Source organism: Indicator indicator, chromosome 30 (genome assembly GCF_027791375.1).
Source record: "Indicator indicator isolate 239-I01 chromosome 30, UM_Iind_1.1, whole genome shotgun sequence".
NCBI classification, from domain to species: Eukaryota; Metazoa; Chordata; class Aves; order Piciformes; family Indicatoridae; genus Indicator; species Indicator indicator.
The window spans coordinates 4,650,818-4,673,658 of record NC_072039.1 but is presented as its reverse complement, the minus strand read 5'-3'; the positions used below and the strand labels follow the sequence as shown (position 1 = coordinate 4,673,658).

At 43.0% G+C, this 22,841-nt stretch overlaps 1 protein-coding gene across 1 annotated transcript; it reads left to right on the top strand.

The window, feature by feature from the left end:
- Positions 1–838: 838 nt before the first annotated feature.
- LOC128977014 (merlin-like) lies at positions 839–22,466 on the top strand. The gene is made up of 18 exons (XM_054394457.1): positions 839–846; positions 2,284–2,401; positions 3,935–4,060; positions 4,432–4,554; positions 8,498–8,581; positions 9,356–9,424; positions 9,657–9,739; positions 10,819–10,894; positions 11,317–11,454; positions 13,201–13,275; positions 14,034–14,147; positions 14,580–14,702; positions 15,922–16,139; positions 17,723–17,825; positions 18,527–18,654; positions 19,193–19,343; positions 20,251–20,460; positions 22,020–22,466. The coding sequence occupies exons 1-18, from the start codon at positions 839–841 to the stop codon at positions 22,053–22,055; spliced, it is 1,983 nt and encodes a 660-aa protein (XP_054250432.1). The 3' UTR covers positions 22,056–22,466.
- The last annotated feature ends 375 nt before the right edge of the window (positions 22,467–22,841 follow it).

Genomic DNA, 22,841 nt, shown 5'->3' with positions numbered 1-22,841 from the left:
GTCACATTAAGCCACACTATTGTGGTCATTTGGGAGGGGTTAAGTATTCCTTTCTCCTTTACTAAAAACATTTTTCTGTGCTAAGAAAAAAAGGACCTGAGCTCTGCTCACTAGTGTGCACTGGGATGTTGCCTAAGCTGTAGAGGAAACACTCTGTGGCAGGATCTGGTTTTTACCCCTCTAAAAAATATTCCTTGAGGACAAGGGGATAACCTGAGAGTGGTGGGATTTGGGGTCTGGATATGCCAGTCCCTGAAGCTTCTACTGATTCTTGGTCTCTCCTAGGACTGGTGGTGGGCACCAGCAGAAGGACCAGCTTGGGGAGCATGCTTCGAGGGTGTGTTGTTTCCTCCAGTCTTGTGGAGGGAGCAGATACTGTCACACTGTTTTGAATAGAAGTTCAGAAAGATAGGAATCCCATCCTGTGCTTTTCCAACACCACAATATTCTTACTGTTGGTGATATTTTTTTTTCCTCACTGTACAACCTGTCTGCAGTGTAATTAAGTCCTTGTCCTAACCATTGTGGTCATGCAGAGCAGACATTGTAGTGCCTCACCACACTGTCTCTGTACTAACCAGCACTTTCCTTTTACCACAGGTTATTTTCTAGCACTTGGATCTCTGCTTTGGATCCTCTCCAGTCAGCCTGTTCTCTTTCCTGAAGTGTTGCTCCAAACCGAACCAGACTTCACAGAAGCTTTCTCAGAGCCAACTAGAGAGAGAAGACTCCTCAACTGGTCTCAGTGGTGTCAGAAAGATGAATTTTCTCCTGAGCTTGTCTTCCCCACTCTGAGTTGTCTCAAGTACTTGTTCTTGACTCTGCTGCTGATGTCCATATGATTTGGTAACTAACTCATCTCCCTCAGCTTCCCTACAATTTGAAAATAAACCCTTCCATTTATATTGTACCTCCTGTTTAGCTACTTGAAATTTTTGGATGAAGGGCATATACAAAGTGGAAAATAATCAGTATGTTTGCAAGCCAATTTAGAGCTCAGCAGAAGCAAAGAAAGGGGTCAAGATATGTTATAAAATCCTGGAAGGTGAAGACAAGTGGAACTTTTCAGTTTAAACTAGAACTTTATTTTGGAATTCCTTAAGGAGAGATTGGAAGTCTGCCACACTGTAATATTCTTATGTTGTAGGGAATCAAGAATGCCTCAGTCTCTTCTTGACCTATATAGTTCAGAGTCTGAAATGTTAGTTTTTATAAAGTGAAAAGACAAAACTTTACAGGCTGATCTCGTGCACTCAGAAATAAACACAAATACATGATGCAGATTCACACTATCATTTAACCCCAACTTTCAGCATTTGTTTTGCCTGTTGTCCACAAACCTCTTGTGGCTGTGGAAACGACACATCTCATGCATTTTCTTGATGGCTTGTAGTCAATGGCATTTAGAGTAGAAGCTTTGTGATGGAATTTTCTGTAGGCTTCTGCAAGATTAAATTCTTTTCACAAGGACTCCTCTTGGAAACCTTCTGTTCTATGTAACTTTCATCATTGTGAGTTGGTATGCCCAGGAGAAAAATGGTCAATTCAGCTTCATTTCAATGTATGGATTCTTGTATTTGTGTCACTTCAGGGAGTTAAGGTCTTAACTTGTACAGCAACTCAGTAGATCAGTTGCTTAAGCAGCCATAACTAATGGAAAAGGATTGAGGTGGATCTGCTATCACAAGGTTTGCTGTGTGATGTAGCACTCTACTGTGTGCTTTACAAGCAGAGCTGCCACTGATGCATTGGATGCTGGCACATACTGCAGAGACCTTTGAGAAAAGAAATTTTGCTTGGATATGTAACAGAGATGAGGAATCTTGTAGTCTTGTGGGCATTATTCAAAAGTCAGGTTATTACTTGTAAGGATCTGTAAACATTCATCCACTGCAGAGTTTTGTTGCAAGAGGCTGCTGAATTGCATGGATGTGGATGATTGTCTGGAGCACAAGGGCTGGGGTTCCCTGGATGTTCTCAGCTGTAGTGGGAGGCAGGCATCTGGGTCTTGCAGTAGGTCTGAATGATGTTCTTTGTAGTACTGCAGGAACCTGTGTTTGTCAAGGTCTGAAGAGAGACAGGAATGACACTTTAGAGTAATTTATCTTAAGGAGCAAACTAAATTTAAAGGTCAAACTAATTTCTTCTTTTTCCTTACTGTCTTGGATGCAAAAATACTTATTTAACCTTATTCTGCAGGATTGGACTCATCCTGCTTTGGAATCTAGCCAAGAAAATGCTACTGTATTTCCAGATCTAAATGTAATGCCTGTTTGATTTCAGGTGTGGCTATCCTCATAACCTAAAAAACATGTCCATCCAAGGCCTGAAGAAGAAACAACCAAAGACTTTTAAAGTCAAAATTATAACAGTGGATGCTGAAATGGAGTTCAGCTGTGAGGTAAGTCCTCAGCAGAATGCCAGAAAGATGGAGATTGAACTTTGTATTAGGAAGACAGAAATTGGAAAAAGTTGAGATTATCAGTTTGTGGATGGTCTTAGAACTGATCTGTTGTTTTTATGAAGGATAGATTACTTAGTCTCAGATGTGTTCTTCTGTGAACTCTGACTTAATTCAGAGTTTAAAGCTGTTTCCATGAAATCCATCTGACTGTGACACAACTAAGTGAGCAGTAAGCTTTTTTTTTTTAAAAAAAAAAACTCCGGCAGCTGTTTTTGTATCTCTGGGCATAAGAGAGCTGCTCAAATGTAAAAGCTGGTTTAGCTTCTATTAGTTAAGGCTGTCTAGTAAATTGGGTAGAGCAATCATGACTGCAGAGAACCATGGAAGAAAACAAATACAGCAAGTGATCAATTGTCAAATGAATTGAGCTGCGCTATTCAGGAGAGAGAACTGTGCCTGATTAATTCCTGATCATCCAGGAAAAGCAGATAAAGACATTTAGTTATTTTGAGGAGTTACAAAACTGAGGTCCAATGGGACAGAAATTCTAATGAGAGACCTGACTGCCTAGTGGGGCATTTAGTGTTTCCTTTACTAGGTCCCTCAGAGACAGAATAGATCAGTCACAAGCAGAGCACTTCTGTGACTGATCCAGAATACTTGCAGGCACACTTGTGAAAAGGAAGGGTTTGGAAAATTGGATTTGGAGATCAGAGACCTTGTTTAAAAATCCATCTTAAGCTATTCCTTCTGGTGTTTCTCTTTTCTCCCCACATATTGTTCTGCTGCTGGCATGATTTCCTGCTTGCCATCCAAATACTGCCTAGAAGTTAATTATTCTTTTTGTTTAGCCATTGAATTTTTAGTGGCTCATGCAAGTAGATGAAATATGGCTTTTAGCTAAATAGATGTGCAGCCTCTTCAGTGGAAAAAATGGGCCATTGTGTGTGTGAATTTTAGGACCTTTAATCAAAGTTCAATTTTTATGGAGCTAGGTTCCTAAATTAGTGTAGAAGACAGGCTCCTGTTCATTTAAATCAGAGCAGCAGAAAGGCTTGGCTTGCTGCCACTGAAATAGCTGAGGTATGTGGAAGATTGATTTGCTTTCCTTGTTTTGGCATTTCTACCTGGGCCCTGACACTCCTTTGATTTCCCCTGGCCTTCTCTCAGTCTCTCTAATTTATATAAAAGTATTGAATGAGGTTTTTACAAATAATAGTAAAGCCTTGCCATGACCTAGGAAATCCATAGTCCAATCCTCATTCCCTCTGCTCATAAAGTGCTTGGTGCTGCAGTGAAGTGAGCAGAGCTGCTCTGTGACTGTTGCTGTGGAGGAGAGGAAGAGGAGATAGAGCTTTTTAACCATTGCACCTTTGTTTGTAGGCAGCAGTAGGTGTGTTTAATTGAAAAGCTAGAAGTAAAATAAGAGTTCACAGGAGAAAGGCAAATAGCAACCTTGTTTGCTTGACTAAAATGTAGCAAATTCATTCAAGACATACCTGGTTTTCTTAATTTTCTTTCTCTTTTTAGATCAAGTGGAAGGGAAAGGATTTGTTTGACCTGGTGTGCCGAGCACTTGGTTTGAGGGAGACTTGGTTCTTTGGCTTGCAGTACACAATAAAAGGAATGTGCACCTGGTTAAAGATGGACAAAAAGGTAGGGGAAACAAAAACTAAGTGTGGCAGTTTTCTCCTTACAGAAAAATTTCCTTTCTTTAGTGCAGGAGCTAAAGGAATGTGTTACAAGACAACTCATAATTTTAGATTATATCATCTTTCTAACGCTGAAGTTCTTTGTCTTCTTTGGTCTGATTGCTTCTGGCACATTTGGCCTAAAGTATTACACACCAATCACCACCATACACACTGATTGCTATTAGATTAAAGCTCAGCATTACCCTTCCTCCTAAACCATGGAAAGGTTACTTTGAGTGGGTTATTGGCTCCTTTCTGATTTTCCTCTAGAATATCATTTTGAGACACTCATGTAATCTTCTCACTGCTGATTTTTGTTTTATCTGTAAACAGGTTTTAGATCAAGAAATCCCCAAAGAAGATCCCATTAGCTTTCATTTTCTGGCTAAATTCTACCCAGAGAAGGTAGAAGAGGAACTATTGCAGGAAATTACCCAGCATTTATTCTTCCTTCAGGTCAGGAACAGTTTTTAATCATGAATTCCTTCTGTGTTTACCCCAGTCCTTTCGTGTTGTCTTTGATCTTACTGGCAGTTGCTAGTCCCTGATTCTGCTGGCTTCAGCTCTATCAGTGTCTCTGTAAAGATCTCATTTTTATGAAATGCAAACACCTATCCTGCCTGCTGTGGGTTTGTGTACTGGTAAGCTGCATGTTGTTTGTCTTCTGCAGGTTTTTGTTCTTTTGATGGCTTCTCATACTGTTTGTGCTAGGAATAGGAGTTAAGTTGCTGAGACCTGTAGTTGCATGTAAAATGAGTTTGACACCCAGCAGTGTGGGTGATAATTCCACATCTGGATATTCCAGACTTGTTTTACTTCTATAGGACATGTGTTTGTAAAAAAACAATCCATGCAAGGTTGTTGCTTGAAGAACTGTGAGGCTTTTGTCCTAGCTGATTGGTGCTGAGAAGTATAAAGTGAAGTCACCACATGTCAGCTTCAGAAGTTATTTTGAGGACTATGGCATCTGGTCTGCTCTGGCTGAAGCTAAGTTGGATGAAGAGAGCCTCCATCATTCCTTGTCATCATTGTCTTAGACCTGTTGGTGTAACCTCTTGTGTAACCATTCTCTAATCCAGTTCTTTCAAAAGCAGCAGGATTAGAAGAGACCTGTTATTAGGTGCACACTCTGTGGGGGAGTGACTACACAAGCAATTACAGTGGCTGTTGTGAAGGTGGAGAAGAGGGAAGGAATGGTGATAAGCTGTTGGGGACAATAAGCTTTTCACTCATATCAGCTGCAGAAGAAACAAGACCTGGGACTGCAGCCTATCCCTGAAACTAAAACTTGTGAGTTGCTAAAAATAGCCCAGGTGGTTACTGGGAGATCTTGCTGTGCATGACTGTAGAAGGCACAATCACTAGAAAACAGGAACTCCCTAACTTGCCCTTTTTAAATCTTCATGGTGGATTGTAGGGGGGAAAAAAAGATGATAGAATTTGATAGCCAGTCTGAAATGCAGGCTTGTTCAGCTGGCAAGTTTCAAAAGGAGTTGGAGCACCATATACAGCTATCTTCAAATGGAAGATTCACCACAAGGTGTGATCCTTCTAAAGACAAAGTCTGGAGGCTTCATCATACTGTCTGATAGACCCTGGATGAGAAGAGCTTTCCCTTGGAATGGTGTTGGTGTTCCTCTGAAATGTCCAGACTTGCACTCACTGACTTCTGCCAGAGTAGCTGGTCTGAGTTGTCTTCTCTACCCAGTTGAACTGGGTGCCTGCTGCTTAGGCAGAATAAATCCCAAGACAACAGAACCCAGTTCAGTTCTGCCACAAGGGCAGCTCCTGAGGAGCTCCAGGGCAGCAGCACTGTGCTCATGAGCAGAGTTGTTAGCTGTGTGAGCACAGCTCGGTCTGTACGCCATGGTGGTTCTCACAAATTTCCATGAGATGGAAGCCAGTAAAAGTAATAAAGTTTAACCCCATGCATGCATTGATGCTAGCAGCTTTGCAGAGACAGCTTTCTTACTGCTTTTCTTTTGTGCCAGAAATTGTCAGGGCTCTTAGCTCCATTAAAAAATAGATGAAGGAGCAAATTCTCAGAGCACAATGTTTCATTATCAAAATAAAGATGCATCAACCAGGAAAAAAGCGAGGCTGTAGCTGTAGGTATACAAGCATTGAGCTTTGGATGGTCACTGGTTGGTTAGCTCTTTGTTCCAATGTCTGCAACTTCCAGCTGAGTAAGAGAATGGTTGGACTCAATCTTAAAAGTCTTTTCCAACCAAAATGATTTTGAGAGTTGCTATGGAGTCCTCTGCAAGCTACAGCCTCTGGTGTGTTGCTTTATTCTGGTAGCTTTCAGCAGGATGTGTCTGTGCAGGTAGATTGGGTATGTGGAATAAATGCACTCTGCATCTGTAAATAAACACAGTAAAACCACTTGTTCCCTGGGGAGGATGTGTTAATGAAGTAATGGGAGAGTTAACATGCTAACTAGAACCTCATCCAGAACCCTTAACCACTTGGCAGTTTTTCTTCAGTTAATTTGGAAAAGGAATGACAGAGGTAGAACTCTTTTCCTAGTCTTTTAATCCTGATTCCTTTCTCTTTCCCCACTTTTTTTTCTTTTCTCCTTGAACCTGCCTTGACTAGCAGATATGCAATTAGCAAATTCTTCTCATTCCAAAGTAGAAAAACAAGACTGAAACAAATTTGAACTTGTAAAGCTTCCTGACTATAAGAACCTAAGATCACACCTGGATGCTAATAGGTAAAACATGTATGGACATCTGGATGCCTACAGATTTCAGCTCTGCTGACTCTTCAGCCTTTTACAGAGTAATGTGGCATAACAACTTTGTGCAAAATGTCTCAATGGAAAGGACTAAAGCTAAATGCTTAAAAATTAGCTAATGTATTCCTTCATAAGGAAGTATAACAATGTCCTTGTAAGAACTGATCAAAGTTAAAACTCTAGATGCTTATAGGGGAGGGAGGTTATCTTAAGTTGTCAATTCTGAAAGTGATTTGCACCATGGACTATGGAAACTGCAGCTTCCCAGTTTGGAAAAAAAGGTTTGGGGTTTTGTTTTGTTTTGTTTTTTTTCTTCAATCTTTTCATTCTTTCCGTTTTAACAGCTTAGAAAGAATTTTCCCTGGGCTATAACTCAGGTTCATATATTGTACTCCTCAAATTTAAAAGAAATACTTTTTCTTGATGGTTCATTTCAGTTCACAATCCCTGCAGTGCCAAGGTGTGTTTGTAAAGATAGCTCAGTGCTATCTCAAGTAGGTTTTCTTTTTGGAAATGTTTAAGGCTCTACCTTGTGCATCATTTTCTTGACATGTTCTTAGACCACTGTAATTGAATAACTGAAGTTCTCTATTAGTCAGCTTCCCTTTGGAATATCTCCTTTATTCTCTCACCCTAGGAAGCTTGACAACCTGCTGTTATGGTTTTCACTATGTCTCTGTCCTTGGTGGTGTTAGACAACTGGACAGCTCTGAGCAATCTGGTCTAGTTGGACCTGCGTTGACTAAACGGCCTCCAGAGGTCCTTTTCAACCTAGAATGTGATGATTTACATGTTGTAAAGCTAACTTTGCCAAAGCAGAGAGAGAAAAAGAATTGTTAAAAGGAATGAAGTACAGACCATCATGTTTTATAATGCATTCAGGACTCATAGAATCACAGAATGCCTTAAATTGGAAGGGACCTTAGAGATCTACTCCAACCTCTCCACCAAGGGCAGGGACATCTCTCAACTAGACTTGGCTGCTCAAGGCCTCTTTCAACCTGGCCTTGAACACTCCCAGGGAAAAAGCATCCACAGCCTCCCTGGGCAGCCTATTCCACAGTCTCACCACTCTCATACTGAAAAACTTCTTCCTAAGATCCAGTCTAAACCTACCCTCCCTCAGCTTAAGACCATTCCCCCTTGTCCTGTCACTAGGCACCATTATGAAAAGTCTCTCTCCAGTCTTTCTGCAGCATCCTTCCCTTGCACTCTCTTTGTGGCTCTCCTCTGGATGCAGCCCAACAGTTCTGTGTCCTCCTTATGATGGAGACACCAGGACTGGATGCATTATTTGAGGTGGAGTCTCACAAGAGCAGAGTGAAGGGGCAGCATCACCTCTCTTGCCCTGCTGGCCACACTCCTCTTGACTCCTTATACAAATGTGTGGAGATAGCAGAGGGACTCTTCAGTGAACTTAGAACTAAGACATTTTAAACTTTCAAACCTTAGGCTTTGGGATTTTTTTTTTCATTTAATGTAGTGCTAAGTGGAGGCTTCCTGTGTTTCTGAATGCCATTTTATTGTTGCTGTTGCTAACTCATAATGGTGATGTTTGATGCCAAGTTACGGTCTGGGCATGTCTAGTTTCATTTCAAGCCTGACATAAATCCTGACTTTGAACTTCTTTAACTTCTTCTTTTTTTTCTCTTGCTTTAGGTTAAGAAACAAATACTGGATGAGGAAATCTATTGTTCTCCAGAAGCAACAGTTTTACTGGCTTCTTATGCTGTTCAGGCCAAGGTTTGTGCATAGAAATGCTCTTTCTTACTGATTTGTTTTTTCCCTCTTTCAACCAACACATACACCTGATGGAATGTTAAACACAGCAGTGTTAAAACTCCCTGTTAAAGAAGTAACTCATCCTGGGAGAGACTAGAAAAAGAAACCTTAGATGCCACTACAAGGATCTTGTGTTAATATCTTGTATTTTTTGCAATATGGGAGATTTCTTTGGACATTTTAGTGTAGTTTTTCTCTCAGCTTCAATTATTATCCATGGGTCCAGCAAGTTCTAATAGCACAGCTCACAATGGAAGGACTTCATGTTTCCTAGGATGTCTCAGAACATTATTCACTTCATGCCACCAAGAGCCAGACTCTTAGAGTGGCAGAAGGTGAATACAAATTCTTAGCAGGACTGACCCTCTGCAGCAGCCCAGCCTCTATGCAGTAGGGGAGTGTGGTAGACTATAAGATTAGGGGAGCTTCTATTCTTGAACATAGCCTCTTGATAGAAGAGTATGAAGTCATGGGAGATTCCTTCCTATCTGCAGTTATGGAGAGCTGCAGGCTAGGACTGAAGGTTGCAGGCCACCTTCATGGCTATGTTGGAGCCATATCTGTAGCACAAAGGCTGGAAGAAACTTCCATGGGCAGTTCAGATCATTTTGTGTTGCACTGTATATGGGAGAGCCAACACAAAAACGTCTCTCAAGCAATCACATCAAACTCCACAAGCAACAAATTCTTCTGCATCTCTCCCAAACTGAAGTTTCTTTTCTTTTCTTGGGGCAGTATGGTGACTACGACCCAAGCTTTCATGAGCCAGGCTTTCTAGCACATGATGAACTTTTACCCAAAAGGGTAAGTCTTTATTCTGTATAAATGCAAATTTTGCAATTTATTCTTTACAACACTGTGGGGAATAACCAGAGCATTAAAAAGTAGGGTTTGGTTTGTTGTTTTTTTTTTTTTTTTGTCAGTTCTGAACTTGGCAAGGTGACCGAGCTGTGAACTGCATTGCTGCATTCACATTGCTTGGGAGAGGCATCAGGTGTATCTTCAAAAGAAACCAAACTCCTTCCTTTCTGTATAGGTCCTCAGGCAGTATCAGCTGACAGCAGAGATGTGGGAAGAAAAGATTACTGCTTGGTATGCTGAGCACAGGGGAATTGCCAGGTATTGAAGTCATTTCATTCTTTGGAAATCCCATGCAGTTCAGTAACTGGTTATTTGCTGTCTGCAGTGAAATTTGAGGGTTGTAAAGTGAGCAAAGAAATACTGGTTTCCAAGATGAGATGCTAATAAGCTAACTTATAACTAAGGATAAAAACACCCTCTCTTGGGTTAAAATTGTCTTATGTAGGGCTCCAAGTGCTTGTAAACTGGACTTGCTCTGAAGTCAACAGGGAAGCTGAGGACTCTTGCAGAGCCTTATGACCTAACGTATCTAAACCAGGAGTCCTGTCTCAGTAGAGTCTATGCATGCCAGCAAAGAGCAGTTCCTGCAGAAAGCTTGAGCTGTGTTGAATTTGCAGTTAGCCCTGAGAGGTTAACCTTTTCAGTTAAGGCTGTTAGCTACCTGGAGTTGCTAGAGACAGAAAGACACAGCATCATAGTTCCAGGGCTGAGTTTTGGTGCTAGTCCATATGGACATTCAGTTACTTTCAGCATTCCTGGAAATTCAGTTAAAGAAGAATAAGCTGATGACACACAGAGGCAATCCTTTCAATATTTTGGTTCAATTTCTTTTTGGCTGTTTTAGATGTTTCTTAGCACTGTTTTTTTTTTTCTGAATGTTTTCCTCGAGACTTAATTAATGCCTTACCTTGAGGAGAGAAGAATGGTGGATGGAGAGATTCTCACCCTTTGGCCTCTGCTCAAAGCTCTGTTTAGAATTTTTTCAGGATTCATTTCCCAGTGAATTCTATTTCATGAAGGAAACATCCTCATGTCATGGAAAACAATGGTAGGATAGGTCTCCAAGGTACAATAATGATGGTGTGGCAAAACTAACACAGGGATGAGACTGGACTTGAATTTCAATAAAGGTTACATTATACCTGATTCAAAATAGGTAGAGCTTTCCTGTCTTTATCCTGCAGAGATGATGTTTTTATTAGCCCTTTTTCTACTGTTGAGAGCAAGATGGCAAAATGACAGAAGGTACAAAGGACCAGACTGCCTGTTCTTTAAGTCAGCTGGGCCAGAAAGGCTGGAAAGGAATCACCAAGTCTAATCATGGCTTCGTTCTCTAGGGATGAAGCTGAGATGAACTACCTGAAAATTGCCCAAGACTTGGAAATGTATGGTGTCAATTATTTCCCAATTGCTGTAAGTGCTTTATTGTAGCAGTTTTCAATAGTTGCAGGTGTTGGTGCTGTCCTGCTGAAATCCTCCAGAGTTTGGAACTGAGACCTCTGACTTCTGCTTTTCTCTGCTGGTGGTGGGCTATGTATTGCTTGTCTTGACTTGGTTTATTTGCCTGATAAACGAGTCAAAGAATAAAACAGTTGAGTGTTTTGTAATCTGACAAAGGTCCTGAGCAGCTCTGGGTGTGTAATAAGGAGAAAAGGACTAAAAGTTTGAGCTGGGTTTATTAGCCAGCAGTGACAACTCTCATGGTGTTTTGTGGAAACATCAACTTCTTTTAAGAAACAGATAAACATCAATGTATTAGAGCAAGTATTGCTCTCGTCTCTGGTTATTTAATGTCACCATAACTTGCATTTACTGATATCTCTTGGTTTTTTTAGCAAAATAAGAACCATACAGATCTCCTGCTTGGAGTTGATGCCAAAGGTATCCACGTCTACAGCATTAATAACAGGTTCTCTCCAAATAAGTCCTTTGAGTGGAGTGCTATCAGAAACATTTCCTATAGTGAGAAAGAGGTATGATGGCTTTGATATATTATTCTTTTTATACAGGCATGGGTGTGGACTGGGATTCTTGGACCAGGCTGAAAGCTGTCTCTGTTTAAATAATTTGGGGGAGAAGGGGAAAATCCTAGGGAGCTTTGTTACAAAAATAAAACTAACAGACCTGCCTTTCTGATGTGCTGCATAACCTTGGTTCCCTGAGGAGCCAGAGCCTGCTCTGAGCTCTCCAAATTCATGGACCCCTCTGTTCAGGTTCCTTCCCTGCTGCTTGTCCTTCACAAAACAAGTGTGTTGATCTTTGGAAAACACAGCTAAAACACAGTGAATGACTGACTTCTTCAGTTATCTCAGCAGGAAGGAGATGATCTGTAAAGAGTTAGTGCCCTTTTCACATGTAGAAACTGTCCTTGTAGATGAGTTTTGAAGCACAGTGGCAGGAGATGTGAGGGAGATGGACACTGGTTTTCAGCCCAAATTCTACCAGTTTCTCAGTGCATGATTTCAGTCTGCAGCCCAGCCCTACCACTGCAATTTCACTCTGGTTTCAGAGCTCAGCTTTTACCTGTGAAAGGTACAGTGGAAAGTGGATGAAGTTTAGTCTCATCACAAGTCATGTGGCTCCATGGAAGGCTATAATCAACAATAAACCCAGAAAAAAACTACAATGATACAGGAATACCTGGAATGTGTCAGCTGAAGGACAGCACAACCTGTTCCATTTTTTGTGGACCTTTTGAAAAACCTTAGGGATGAGATTTGCTCTCCAGAGTTAGATGTACAGACATTAAATCAGGCAGGGCAGCCTGCCTCCAAAAGGTTTTTAGTGCTTGCATGATATGAAGTTTCCCCTCTGGTCTGTGAATAAACTGCTTTAACTCCCTGTGGTTGGGAAATTGGGCAGCCTTCACTAAATTTTGTGACACATTCACAGCTCTGCTCCTCACAAGGCAGCACATTCAACCAGTTATTACCTAGGGGGTGAGAGGAGCTGTAGGACATTATGATCTTGGTGACTCAGATGCCCTGAAATTATATATTGCATTGCAAATGAATTATAGGAGTAGACTGCTAGGGAGCCTGTGAGTCACAGCAAAGAGGATCTTAAAGAAGGGAACCAGATTTTATGCAGCCAAATCAAGCATGACACATGAAGTGAAACAGTTGTGTACTGACCTGGCAGCATGAAAGCCCTTCAGGTCCTCTGCAAACAGCTTGGAAGATAGAGCTGAGCCTGTGAGAGAGCAGGAGCTCCAGGACTGTTACCTGATGGTCAGAAGAACAAGATCTTCAGGCCCTTGATAGATTTTTTTTTTTTTTTTTGTTTTCACCTGCAGTGCTTGGTATTCAGAGAGGTGTTTGACATCTCCCTGCCTTCAAGAATGACTGTTTCTGCTTCTGGGGATTAATAATGAATTCTGTTTTCCTGATAACCAGTGCATGTTCCAGTGTTCCTGGTATGGTTTGCAATGCACAGCTGGTATTATGGCAACCACCATCCAAGCTGGCACTGTGATGTGTCTGTCTGTGGGAGGCTTTATCTTCTGACATAGCCTGCTATGGGAGCAGATGAGGAACCTGTGTCACAGCAGCCTTGGTTCTGATTCTTTTGAGCATCACTCTCCCCACATTTGTGGCATAAATCACTGCTTCCCTGTGGAGAAGTGGTGAAGGGCTAAAATTTGCATTAGTATTGATAGTTTCAGCTCTGTTTTTCTTCCTTCTCACTGTTTCTTTTCTGTTTTTCTTTTGCCTCTCTAGCTAACTATCAAACCTCTTGACAAAAAAGCAGAAGTCTTCAAGTTTTTTTCCTCTCAGCTCAAAGTGAACAAATTGGTAAGTGTCCTGCTTTTCTTCTTTAAAACTGACCGTGGTAATACTGACTGATATCTGAATGAGAAATGCTGCTTGGGAAACCTGTGGAGAAGCCAGGGACCACTGAGTTTGAGTTTTCCTGAGGGACTGTTCTGTCTGGGAAGTCACAGTGTGAATGTTTGTCCTCTCTGGGAAGGGGAGATGATGGTTGGAAAGTGAGATGTGAAAGAAGGCCCAAATCACAAAGGGAAATCCAGATGCTGGAAGGGGAGGATGTAGCATGTGGAAAGGTGCAAAGCCACTGCAGCATCTGCCTGCCTGGCTGCTGTGGGTTCTTAATCAGCTACTGCCTCTTCTTGGAGAAGCAACAAGGAAAGGAGCTAATAACTAGCTAATTGTGTCCCCACTGTGTGCTTCCTAACACAACCACAGGGGCTAGGTCACTTTTCAGTGAGCTTGTGAAGGAGCCATCACAGGTGCTCATTCCCACAGCTACATCTTGAGTACTCCCTGCCTAGATCCATTCAGGAAAACGGAACCAGAGGGGGGCAAAGGACAGAAGGGAACCCTCATCCTGCTAGGAGCTTTTCTAATCTGTTATGTACCTGGGTATGAGCCTGCCCTGGGTGCTGATTTTCTTGAAGGGAAGCAACTGCCAGCACTTGTGCTGAAGTCAGAATTGTCAGCTTCTGTCTTATGAGGCCAATGTGGGGCTCTTTGTCCCTCTGTCTGGGGCACAAACAGATCAAAATCATATTTTCTTTGCTTTCACTACCCAGATTTTGCAGCTGTGCATTGGAAACCACGACCTGTTTATGAGGAGAAGAAAAGTGGACTCAGTAGAGATCCAGCAAATGAAAGCACAAGCCAGGGAGGAAAAAGCTAGGAAAAAGGTAAATGTTTCTGCTCCCCTGTTGTTGAAAACACAGAGTATTATTCCAGCTGGTGCCCTCACTGTCCATGTATTGCATCAATATCTGTGTGGGAGGTGGGAAAGTGCAGCAGGGTTGAATGTGGGAATGGCTCTAGCATTTGCAGCATCTGAGAATGCAAGTGATGGTTGTGAAACTGAACAGGTGAGACAAAGATTTAAAGTGCATAAATTGATCCAAGGCCTCTTCCAGGCAGTCTGAAATAATCAATGTTATCTGTCAGAGGGCTTCAGTGCTGCAAAGAAGGGGCAGCACCAGTGTTGTACTGGTGAATATCAGTCCACCAGCTAGAGAGCTGTCTGTGTTCACTGGATTTATTTGCTGGGCTGTCTCAGGCCCAGATAAGCTTCTGATGCAAACACACAAACGTGGTGCTGCTCTTTCTGTTTCCAGATGGAGAATCAACGGCTGGCCAGGGAGAAGCAGCTCCGAGAAGAAGCAGAGCGAGCCAAAGAGGAGCTGGAAAGGCGTCTCTTCCAGCTGGAAGATGAAGCCAGGCAGGCCAATGAGGCCCTGGTGAGTAGCACATTGGTCTGAATATTCTTGTGTTTGACAGGTTTATTGGTTTGGAAGCTTTTTTTTTTTTTTTTTTTTTTGGTGGCTCGTGTAAGACACCAGGAATTATGGCTCAGACAAGGCTGGAGAGTTTCTGACCGATGGTGCAGAGGGCATGGGAAGTACCTGGGAAAACTCTGATCTGCCATAATCTGTTTGCTGTGAGCCATTGCTGCCTGTGTTTGGGTCACAGTGCTTTCTTCAGGCAAAGAGAGAAGAAAGGAAGCAACTTGGAGCTGAAATTGGGAGAAAGGGGCATGGTGCACTGGCAACTGAAGAGGCCAACTTCAATTTTTGGTTGAGGTCTTTGTCCAGCTGTAAGCAAATGTACCTCCTTGCTTTGTAGAGATGAGAGGCAGGAGGGAAGTTAGGCAGTTCTGGAGCAGAGAAGGACCAGACCCTATAATTATGTTTACTACACTTTCTTATTTTAAGGAGTAATGCTTTCATCACTTTACTTTGGGGAAAGTATGTCCTCTTCCTGACTGTCTGTAGAGGGGAATTTGCAGATGCTTGGTTGTGGTTTAATGAGCAGACACATTGCTCCATTGCTCTAGAAGGGGAAAAAGAATAACACTCACACAAAGGGTTGGATAGTATTGGAAAGTTTAAATGGAAAGGTTATTTACAAGCTACAGTATTACAATTCTGTAGTGGTGAGCATAGCAAGGCATATAAAATACACAAAAATCCGTTGTCTGGGCCTAACACAGCAGCTCATTAAGCCAAAGCTTCACAGAAAACTCCCTTTACACCAGGCCAACCAACCCAGGCTTTTTTGCCCCCCTCCCTACCAAGGCTTTCTCCCTCCATACCACACAAGTTTGTGATGCAGCACAAATTCAGGTAGGCAACTCCAGGCCCCTACTAAGCCAGTTTGGGCCTAACTGGCAGCATTGCCAAGGCTGGCACCAGGCCTCACTGCTCCACAGGGAGATAAGAACCTGGGCATCTTTCCTGGGAGGAGAAAGGGAGGGAAAAGGGGAAGAAACTAACTTTGCAGGCAAGTTTATAGCGATGCAAGATTTATAAGTATGAAATACAAAGATTACACTTTCTGGTACAGCTCCTGGACACTCTGTCCCCTCTGGAGGTCTGCACTTTGTGGCTCTTAAAGGCACCAAGCCTCAAAGAGCCACAATGCCAGACAGGGTAACTACAAAAAACTATTTCATCTTAGATCCGATCTCAGGAAGCAGCAGAGCTACTGGCTGAGAAAGCTCAGATTGCAGAAGAAGAGGCAAAATTGCTGGCCCAGAATGCTGCAGAAGCTGAGCAAGAACGACAGAGGCTGGAGATCACAGCTCTGAAAACCAAGGAGGAGAAACGCCTGATGGAGCAAAAGATGCGGGAGGCAGAGCTGATAGCAGTGAAGCTGGTGAAGGAATCTGACCGGAGGTTAAGTTTGCTTGAGCTGGGGTTGTGTGGTCTCTGCTGGGGTGCCTGGGTGGAGAGAGTGCTGCTTTTCTCAGAGCTAAGCCTGGGAGGGAGGGGTTCTTCCCAGGGCAACACTTCAGAGTGACTAAGCCTTCTTGCATCATTTGTTCCACCTGGTACCAGTGGTTGGGATGCAGGTCAAGAACTTTACAGAGGATCAGATGCAAGGATTTAGAGATATTTAGTAGAAAGATCCAGAATGCAGAAGCACTTTCTAGTTAACAATATCAAAAGAGCACTGGCTACCCAGCTACCTAAACTTACCAGTCTCTATACCCTGTAGGTTGTGAGGCTGTTTTCATTCCTTAGTACCAGGTGATGGTCTCTTGTATCCCTTTCAGATCTTTACCAGGTAAACTCCTGTGAAATATAAACCACTCTGTAAGCATCTGCATGTTCCATAACACTGAGCTGGTTGAAGGTGCCAGAACAGCCCAGTGTTGACAGAGGATGTTTAACCTTGCTATTAAGGACCTTCTGCTCATTTTAAGATACTGCCAAAATGCTTGCCAAGATAAAGAACAGATACAATGCACCTCTCCCCACCTCAGGGAGGATCTCTGACAGCCTAGAGAATCTGTACCAGCAGGTCACAACTGAGCCCATGGAAACTATGAGTTAGGAAAAACATGTTAGGCAGTTTGTGCAGGGTTGTCTTTTGAAAGCATGTGTCATGCTGTGTCCAGTTAGATCTCCATGTGACCATCCTACCACAAGGGTCTTTGGGTAAAGGAATGCCTCACAGTACAGGATCTTGCTGTCTGGAAGCTAGGGATGTGCTGTCTTGGTCCTGGGTTCCAGCTGGTGCTGGGTGCAGCTGAGTTTAACTCCTGATTGATGCCCAACTGGACCTTTAATGTGACTAACTTTACATTCTCGGGAACAGAATTACGACTCAAAAGGAGTCAAGTCCCTTGAAGGACCTATTTGACAGGCTGCAAATAAATACCACAGTGGTCAAGCGGTGATGACGCAAACAGGGGGCGGGAGCGGGGCCGGGGCCGGGGCCGGGGCGGGCCGGGACCCACGCTCTCTGTCCCTCTCTGCCGGGTGCATGCCAGGGCAGGGAGGCAGGACATGCAGGGAGTAACCACCCCCTTCTCCCAGCAGCTCAAGCAGCCCCTTAAGCAGTTTCCCAAACAGCCCCCCCAGGCAGTCTCTCTAAGCAGTCTTTCATAGTTTCACACCTTGCTGCCAAGCAGTTGCCACCTGTCCCCCTTGGTCAGCAGAGTGCATGCCTAAAGCCATCTCCAGGGCTTCAAAACCTGCTCCTGTCTCCAGGTGTTTCTGCTGCTTTCATAGCCAGGGAGTCCCCAGGGTCCTAAGTCCCACCAGGGAGTCTCCTGAGTTCAAAGCCCCTTGTTTGACCCCAAGGGGCCAAGTGCCAAGCTCGCTTATACCAAACCATCATCCCAAATGATTTTCCCAACAACATTGAGCCATATATGTATTTCTGGTCCCTTACACGTGCACACCTCTGAAATCCATGAGTTGCTTTATAGTGAAAATCATCAACCACTTACCTCAGGATATTTGTCTTACAGAGCCAAGGAAGCTGAGCATCTGAAACAAGATCTGCATGAAGCCAGAGAGGCTGAAAGGAAAGCAAAGCAGAAACTCTTAGACATAACCAGGCTTAATTATCCTGTAAGTTTCTGCTCTGCTGGGCACCATTTCATCTTCAGGTAGTCTGATGGTGATAGCATTTTCATAGCCTCCATCAAGCTGGCTAGTGGCATGTCTGCACCCACCTGGGAGTCAAACACCTTTGGACCAATTAAACACAGTCTAGTGAGGGTGGATGTTGTATTTGGTCAGGGCAGTGACTTGGGATGAGAAGAGAGACAAGATGAAAGTTAAAAGCAGGACTGGTGTTGGGACTTAGGGAGCAGAGATTATCTTGCCTGCATTCATGACTTGGTACCATCTCAGGCAGTACTTTTTGGAGGTGCTTGTAGTGAGCCATCTGTGTTGTCTTGGCATAGGAATTGTCCATGAGTGTCTTTAGGCAAAGCAGATGAAACTGTCTCCAGCAAGAAGGCAGTGTGAGAGCTGTGTGCCCCAACTGCTTCTTCTGCTCTAGACTTGCTGAGAATGGATTTTCATTCTTTGCTGCAACAGAGGAACATTGCAGCCAGGAGACTTCTCTGCCATCAGATCTGTGAGTTGTGGAGTTCAGTTCATCTGGGGCCCCTTGTGGGGAATGGCTACAGGAGCATCTGTGTGTCTCAAGAGTTCATCAGTAACTTATGAAATAGTTTAGCGTGGCATTCTTGCAGAAGCTGGGGAGATAAGCCTGAAATCAAACAACCAGATCTTGCTGACAATGCTTGTGTTGCCTCTTTCAGCATATGGTCAAGTACCCACAGTACTCACCAACTGACACCAGAGATGCCAACTTTGACAAAGGATCCATAAAGCTGGATTTGAAAGACATTGACCTCAAGAGACTATCCTTTGAGATCGAGAGAGAGAGGTATCAATATGCTTCTGGTGTCAATAAATGAGAACATTAATCATGGAAAGCACAGAGAGGAAAAAAGTAATCTCTGGGCATCACAGTTCATCCTCAGCAGCTCAGGGTGGCCTCCTGCTGACTGGAGGCCTTTTGCTGAGCTGGTGTGGATTATGTCTGTGTAAGGATGGTTATTTACACAGAGGAAGTGTGTTCTGGTGGCCCCAAGCTTACACTGAGGAAGAGAGTTTGTATTGCAGAGCGTTCTGTGTGGGCAAAAAGCACGTTGGAGGACAGGAGGTTCCCTCCAGTGTCGAAATCTGGTATTGCTTTGAGCTCATAAATCGAGAGGCTTTTGACTCTCCTGGACTGGAAGAAAATGCATGGTAAAAAGTTACTAAGGTGAAGGGTGGAAGTGAATTTCCTTCACCTCGGGTCAGGGAAGTCAGGCTGACATGTGCCAGATTTCATTTTACCTACCAAAACTTGCTTTCTCCTCCTTCCACACACACCTGTTGAGCTATGTGATGCCAATAAGCTTTTTGTCTGTGGACTACAGGCTGGACTACTTAGAAAAGAGCAGGAAATTTGAAGATCGACTGAAGGAACTGAAGTCTGAAATTTATGCTTTGAAACTAGAAGAAAAACAGTCTGGGCTTTATTCTCACTGGAATGAAGTGCTGGGATCTTTGGATCGCTCCTTAGGGAATGTATGTACCCTAAATACCTGCCACTTTCCACAATGAAACATAAAAGAGCAGTGTGGGTCTGCCAGAGGCAGTTGCTGTATTTCAATTCAGCCTTTACTACCCTTGCTAGTAAAATATAAAAAGTGTGAACACAGATTATTTTTTTTTTTTGGGGGTGGGGTTGAGCTGGTTTGGTTTGGTTTGTTTTTTATGTTAATTCTCTTTGTCTAAGAAGTTTTTCCTGGGTGGAACACCAGTTCCATGAGCAAAAAAAAAATTCTTATTATACAAGCTATGAAATCACAGTCAGGGTTTAAGGTATTGGAACACTGGAACAGGTTGCTCAGGGAGGTAGTTGAGGGCCCATCCCTGCAGACATTCAAAGTGAGGCTTGACAGGGCTCTGGGTAACCTGATCTAGTTGGGGATGCCCCTGCTGACTGCAGAGGGGGTTGGACAGGATGATGTTTGAAGGTCCCTTCCAACTCAGACCATTCTATGATTTTATGAAACTGTTGCAACTTGACCTCTTTAAGTGTGGTTCCTCGTCGTTTGCATCACATTTTCATTCATGTGATTTGTGATTGCTGGAAGTCATAAAAATCTTGGTGTAGGTTGGTTTGTTTGTTTGCCAATAAGGAAGTAAACACAGTGTTTTTTTGTTGTTGTTATTGTTGTAAGTTTCAGGTTATTTTTATAAACACTGCAGCCTCTTTCCAAACCACTGCAAGAGCAGGGCTGGCTTTCTCTTTCCATCGTCTTGTAGCAAAAGTGGCTCCTAGTCAACGGTTTTAGAGAGAATGGAGGCTTGCAAAAATAGGAGGGAAGATGGCCTTTATTTTATGACCATGCATCTGATGTTCTTTTTGTCTTAATGAGTGTTGATATAGAGAGGGCATTAAATTTCCATGTGGTCTTTTCTTCTGAAGACTCCTTCGTGGATGAAAACCTTTGAAACCGGAGAGTCGTTGGATATAAATCTTCAAAGACCTTTCCCTGCTTCCTCATTAAGTACTACAAGCAGCTGGCCTTGTACCAACAGAATTCAGCACACAGTGCCAGTGGATAAGTCATCTTTTCAAGGAAATCCTTTGCTTGCCAACAGTGTGGGCACAGGAACCAGAAAACAGATTATAAAGGTAATCAAGTTTATAAGTAAATTCCCAAATGTTGACTAAAACCTTAGAGTTCAGGCAATGCCTGGCTCTGGGGACCTGTGTTGTCCAGATTCTGTCATAGCCTCTCAGATGAGTCACTGCGTGGCTGTTGCATGAGTTTAAAGACCCTGCACTGGTGTATTGTTTGGGATTGTTTATAACTTGAGGCCACCTGTTTTTTCTCACTTATGATCTAAGCTGGAAGGCAAAGCTGGAAGCCTTGGTACATACAGCAGGAGGAGGATCTGTGTTAAATTTTATTTGTATCAGCCAGGCTTGAAAATGAGAATGTGCTCCCAGGTATACAGAGCTTAAAACATGGTTTGCTTGTCTTCTGGTTTTAAGGTTAAAAATGCTTTTTTCATCTTAATAATGTATTATTAAGATAAATGCCAGTTATCTTAATAACAAAATGCCTAGATTTCCAACAGTTCAGTTCTCTTCCAGTATGTTCCCTGTTGGAGAGGCCTGAGGAGTGAATGAGCTGGTTCTTAGTCAAAAAACCAACCTGCTTTTAAATTCCCTAGGCTGGAGAACCTTATGTGTGCACTCAAGAACTGTGAGGGCATGCAGTCTTGAACAGGGGGAAGGAAATCAGCTCTCTCTAGGCAGTGCTAATTGTGCAAGGAATTGGGAATAAAGAAAGCTCCACTGCTGGCTTATGTGGACAAACAGATTGTTAGGATTAGTTAGAAGCTCCTGCATGTAACATTCAAGATCTGAACCTTTGGGGTTGTGTGCTTGGAACTAGGAGGAGCACAACTGAGTGTAGAAACAGATGAGGAACCAGCTCTTTTGAATGCAAGTGACAGAATTACAGAATGTTGGGGGTTGGAAGGGGCCTCAAAAGATCATCCAGACCAACCCCCTTGCTAGAGTAGGATCACCTAGAGCAGGTGACACAGAATCATAGAATTGTTTTAGTTGGAAAAGACCTCAAAGATCAAGTCCAACTATCAACCTGAGACCACCATGGCTATTAAACCATGTCCTGAAATGCCATGTCCACACACTTCCTGAACATCTCCAGGGACAGAGATTCATAGGATGGTTTAGGTTGGAAAGAACCTTAAAGATCATCTAGTTCCAATCCCCTGCCATGGTCAGGGACACTTTCCATTAGACCAGGTTGCTAGAGGCATCTGACCTGGCCTTAAACACCTTCAGGGAGGGGGCATCTGCAACCTCCCTGGACAAACTGTTCCAGTGTCTCACCACCCTCACTGGAAAGATTTTCTTCTTAATATCCTCCACTGCCTCTTTGGGCAGTCTATTCCAATGCCTGACATAGAATTATAGAATTGTTTTGACTGGAAAAGACCTCTAGGATCAAAGTCACAGAAGCAACTTTTAAGATGAATCTAATCCAAGAGGCAGGGGTGAGGCAAATATTCTTATTTTAAGAAGGAAGAAAAAACCATTGGAGAGCATCTTGCAAAAGGCTGCAGAGTCAGGGCTAAACAACTGGAGCAAAGGGAGTTACTTTGCTTTAAGTAGGAGTTCAGGGTGAAACTCATTTTTCTTATTTGGTTTCCCTGTAGGTTCAGCAGCATGACTCAGATGTGATCTACATTTGAAGCCTCTCATTTCTTTACCTGCTGGCCATCTTTTTGGCTGCTGCAAAAGGGACCTATACAAGCACACTTGTGCAGCTGTCTGCTGACAGGCATCAGCACAAGAGATGTGGCACTGCAGTTCGAGTGGTACTGTCCAGCTTCTGAGCAGGTAACACAAACTGGGAGCACTGAAACTGCCAGTGCCAAACCAGCTGGTGTCTTTGGGTACAGTGGTAAAGGTACAAACCCAGAGGAGTATTGTTTACTACTTAAGCACTTTGTACTTTGCTAACCCTTCCTCCCCCAGGTGTTTTTACACACTGCCCTATCACTATGGTACTGTACTTCTGTGGAAAGGATGTGAGGCAGCAAGTGTCCAGGAGATGCTTGGGAGGAGAAAAAGAAATGTACATAGTTTGGTATTTACCTACACAAGAGACTAGTTATGGTTTTGCTATGGTCCATAGGACATGACTCCCATAGAGCTGCTCAACATTTTAGTGTTTGCCTGCTAAGTATTTTCCTGTCCCTTTCCAAACATTTCTTGGTTTGCTTAACTGATTTGCATTTCTCTGTGAGAAATCTCCACTTTTAATTCCAGGTGTAGAAGGTGGACATCTTCAAATACCTTTCATTCCTGAGGGAATCCTTTGGAATGCAAAGCTTCTGTCTGTGTCCTCTTTACAGTTTCTCACTAGATCAAGCACTTGCTGTTTCTTATCCTGCTCCAGCAAACTTTGCATACATTAACTTGGTTGCAGTTCTGTGTAACACACCTTCCATGTTAGACAAAGACAAAAGATGCTG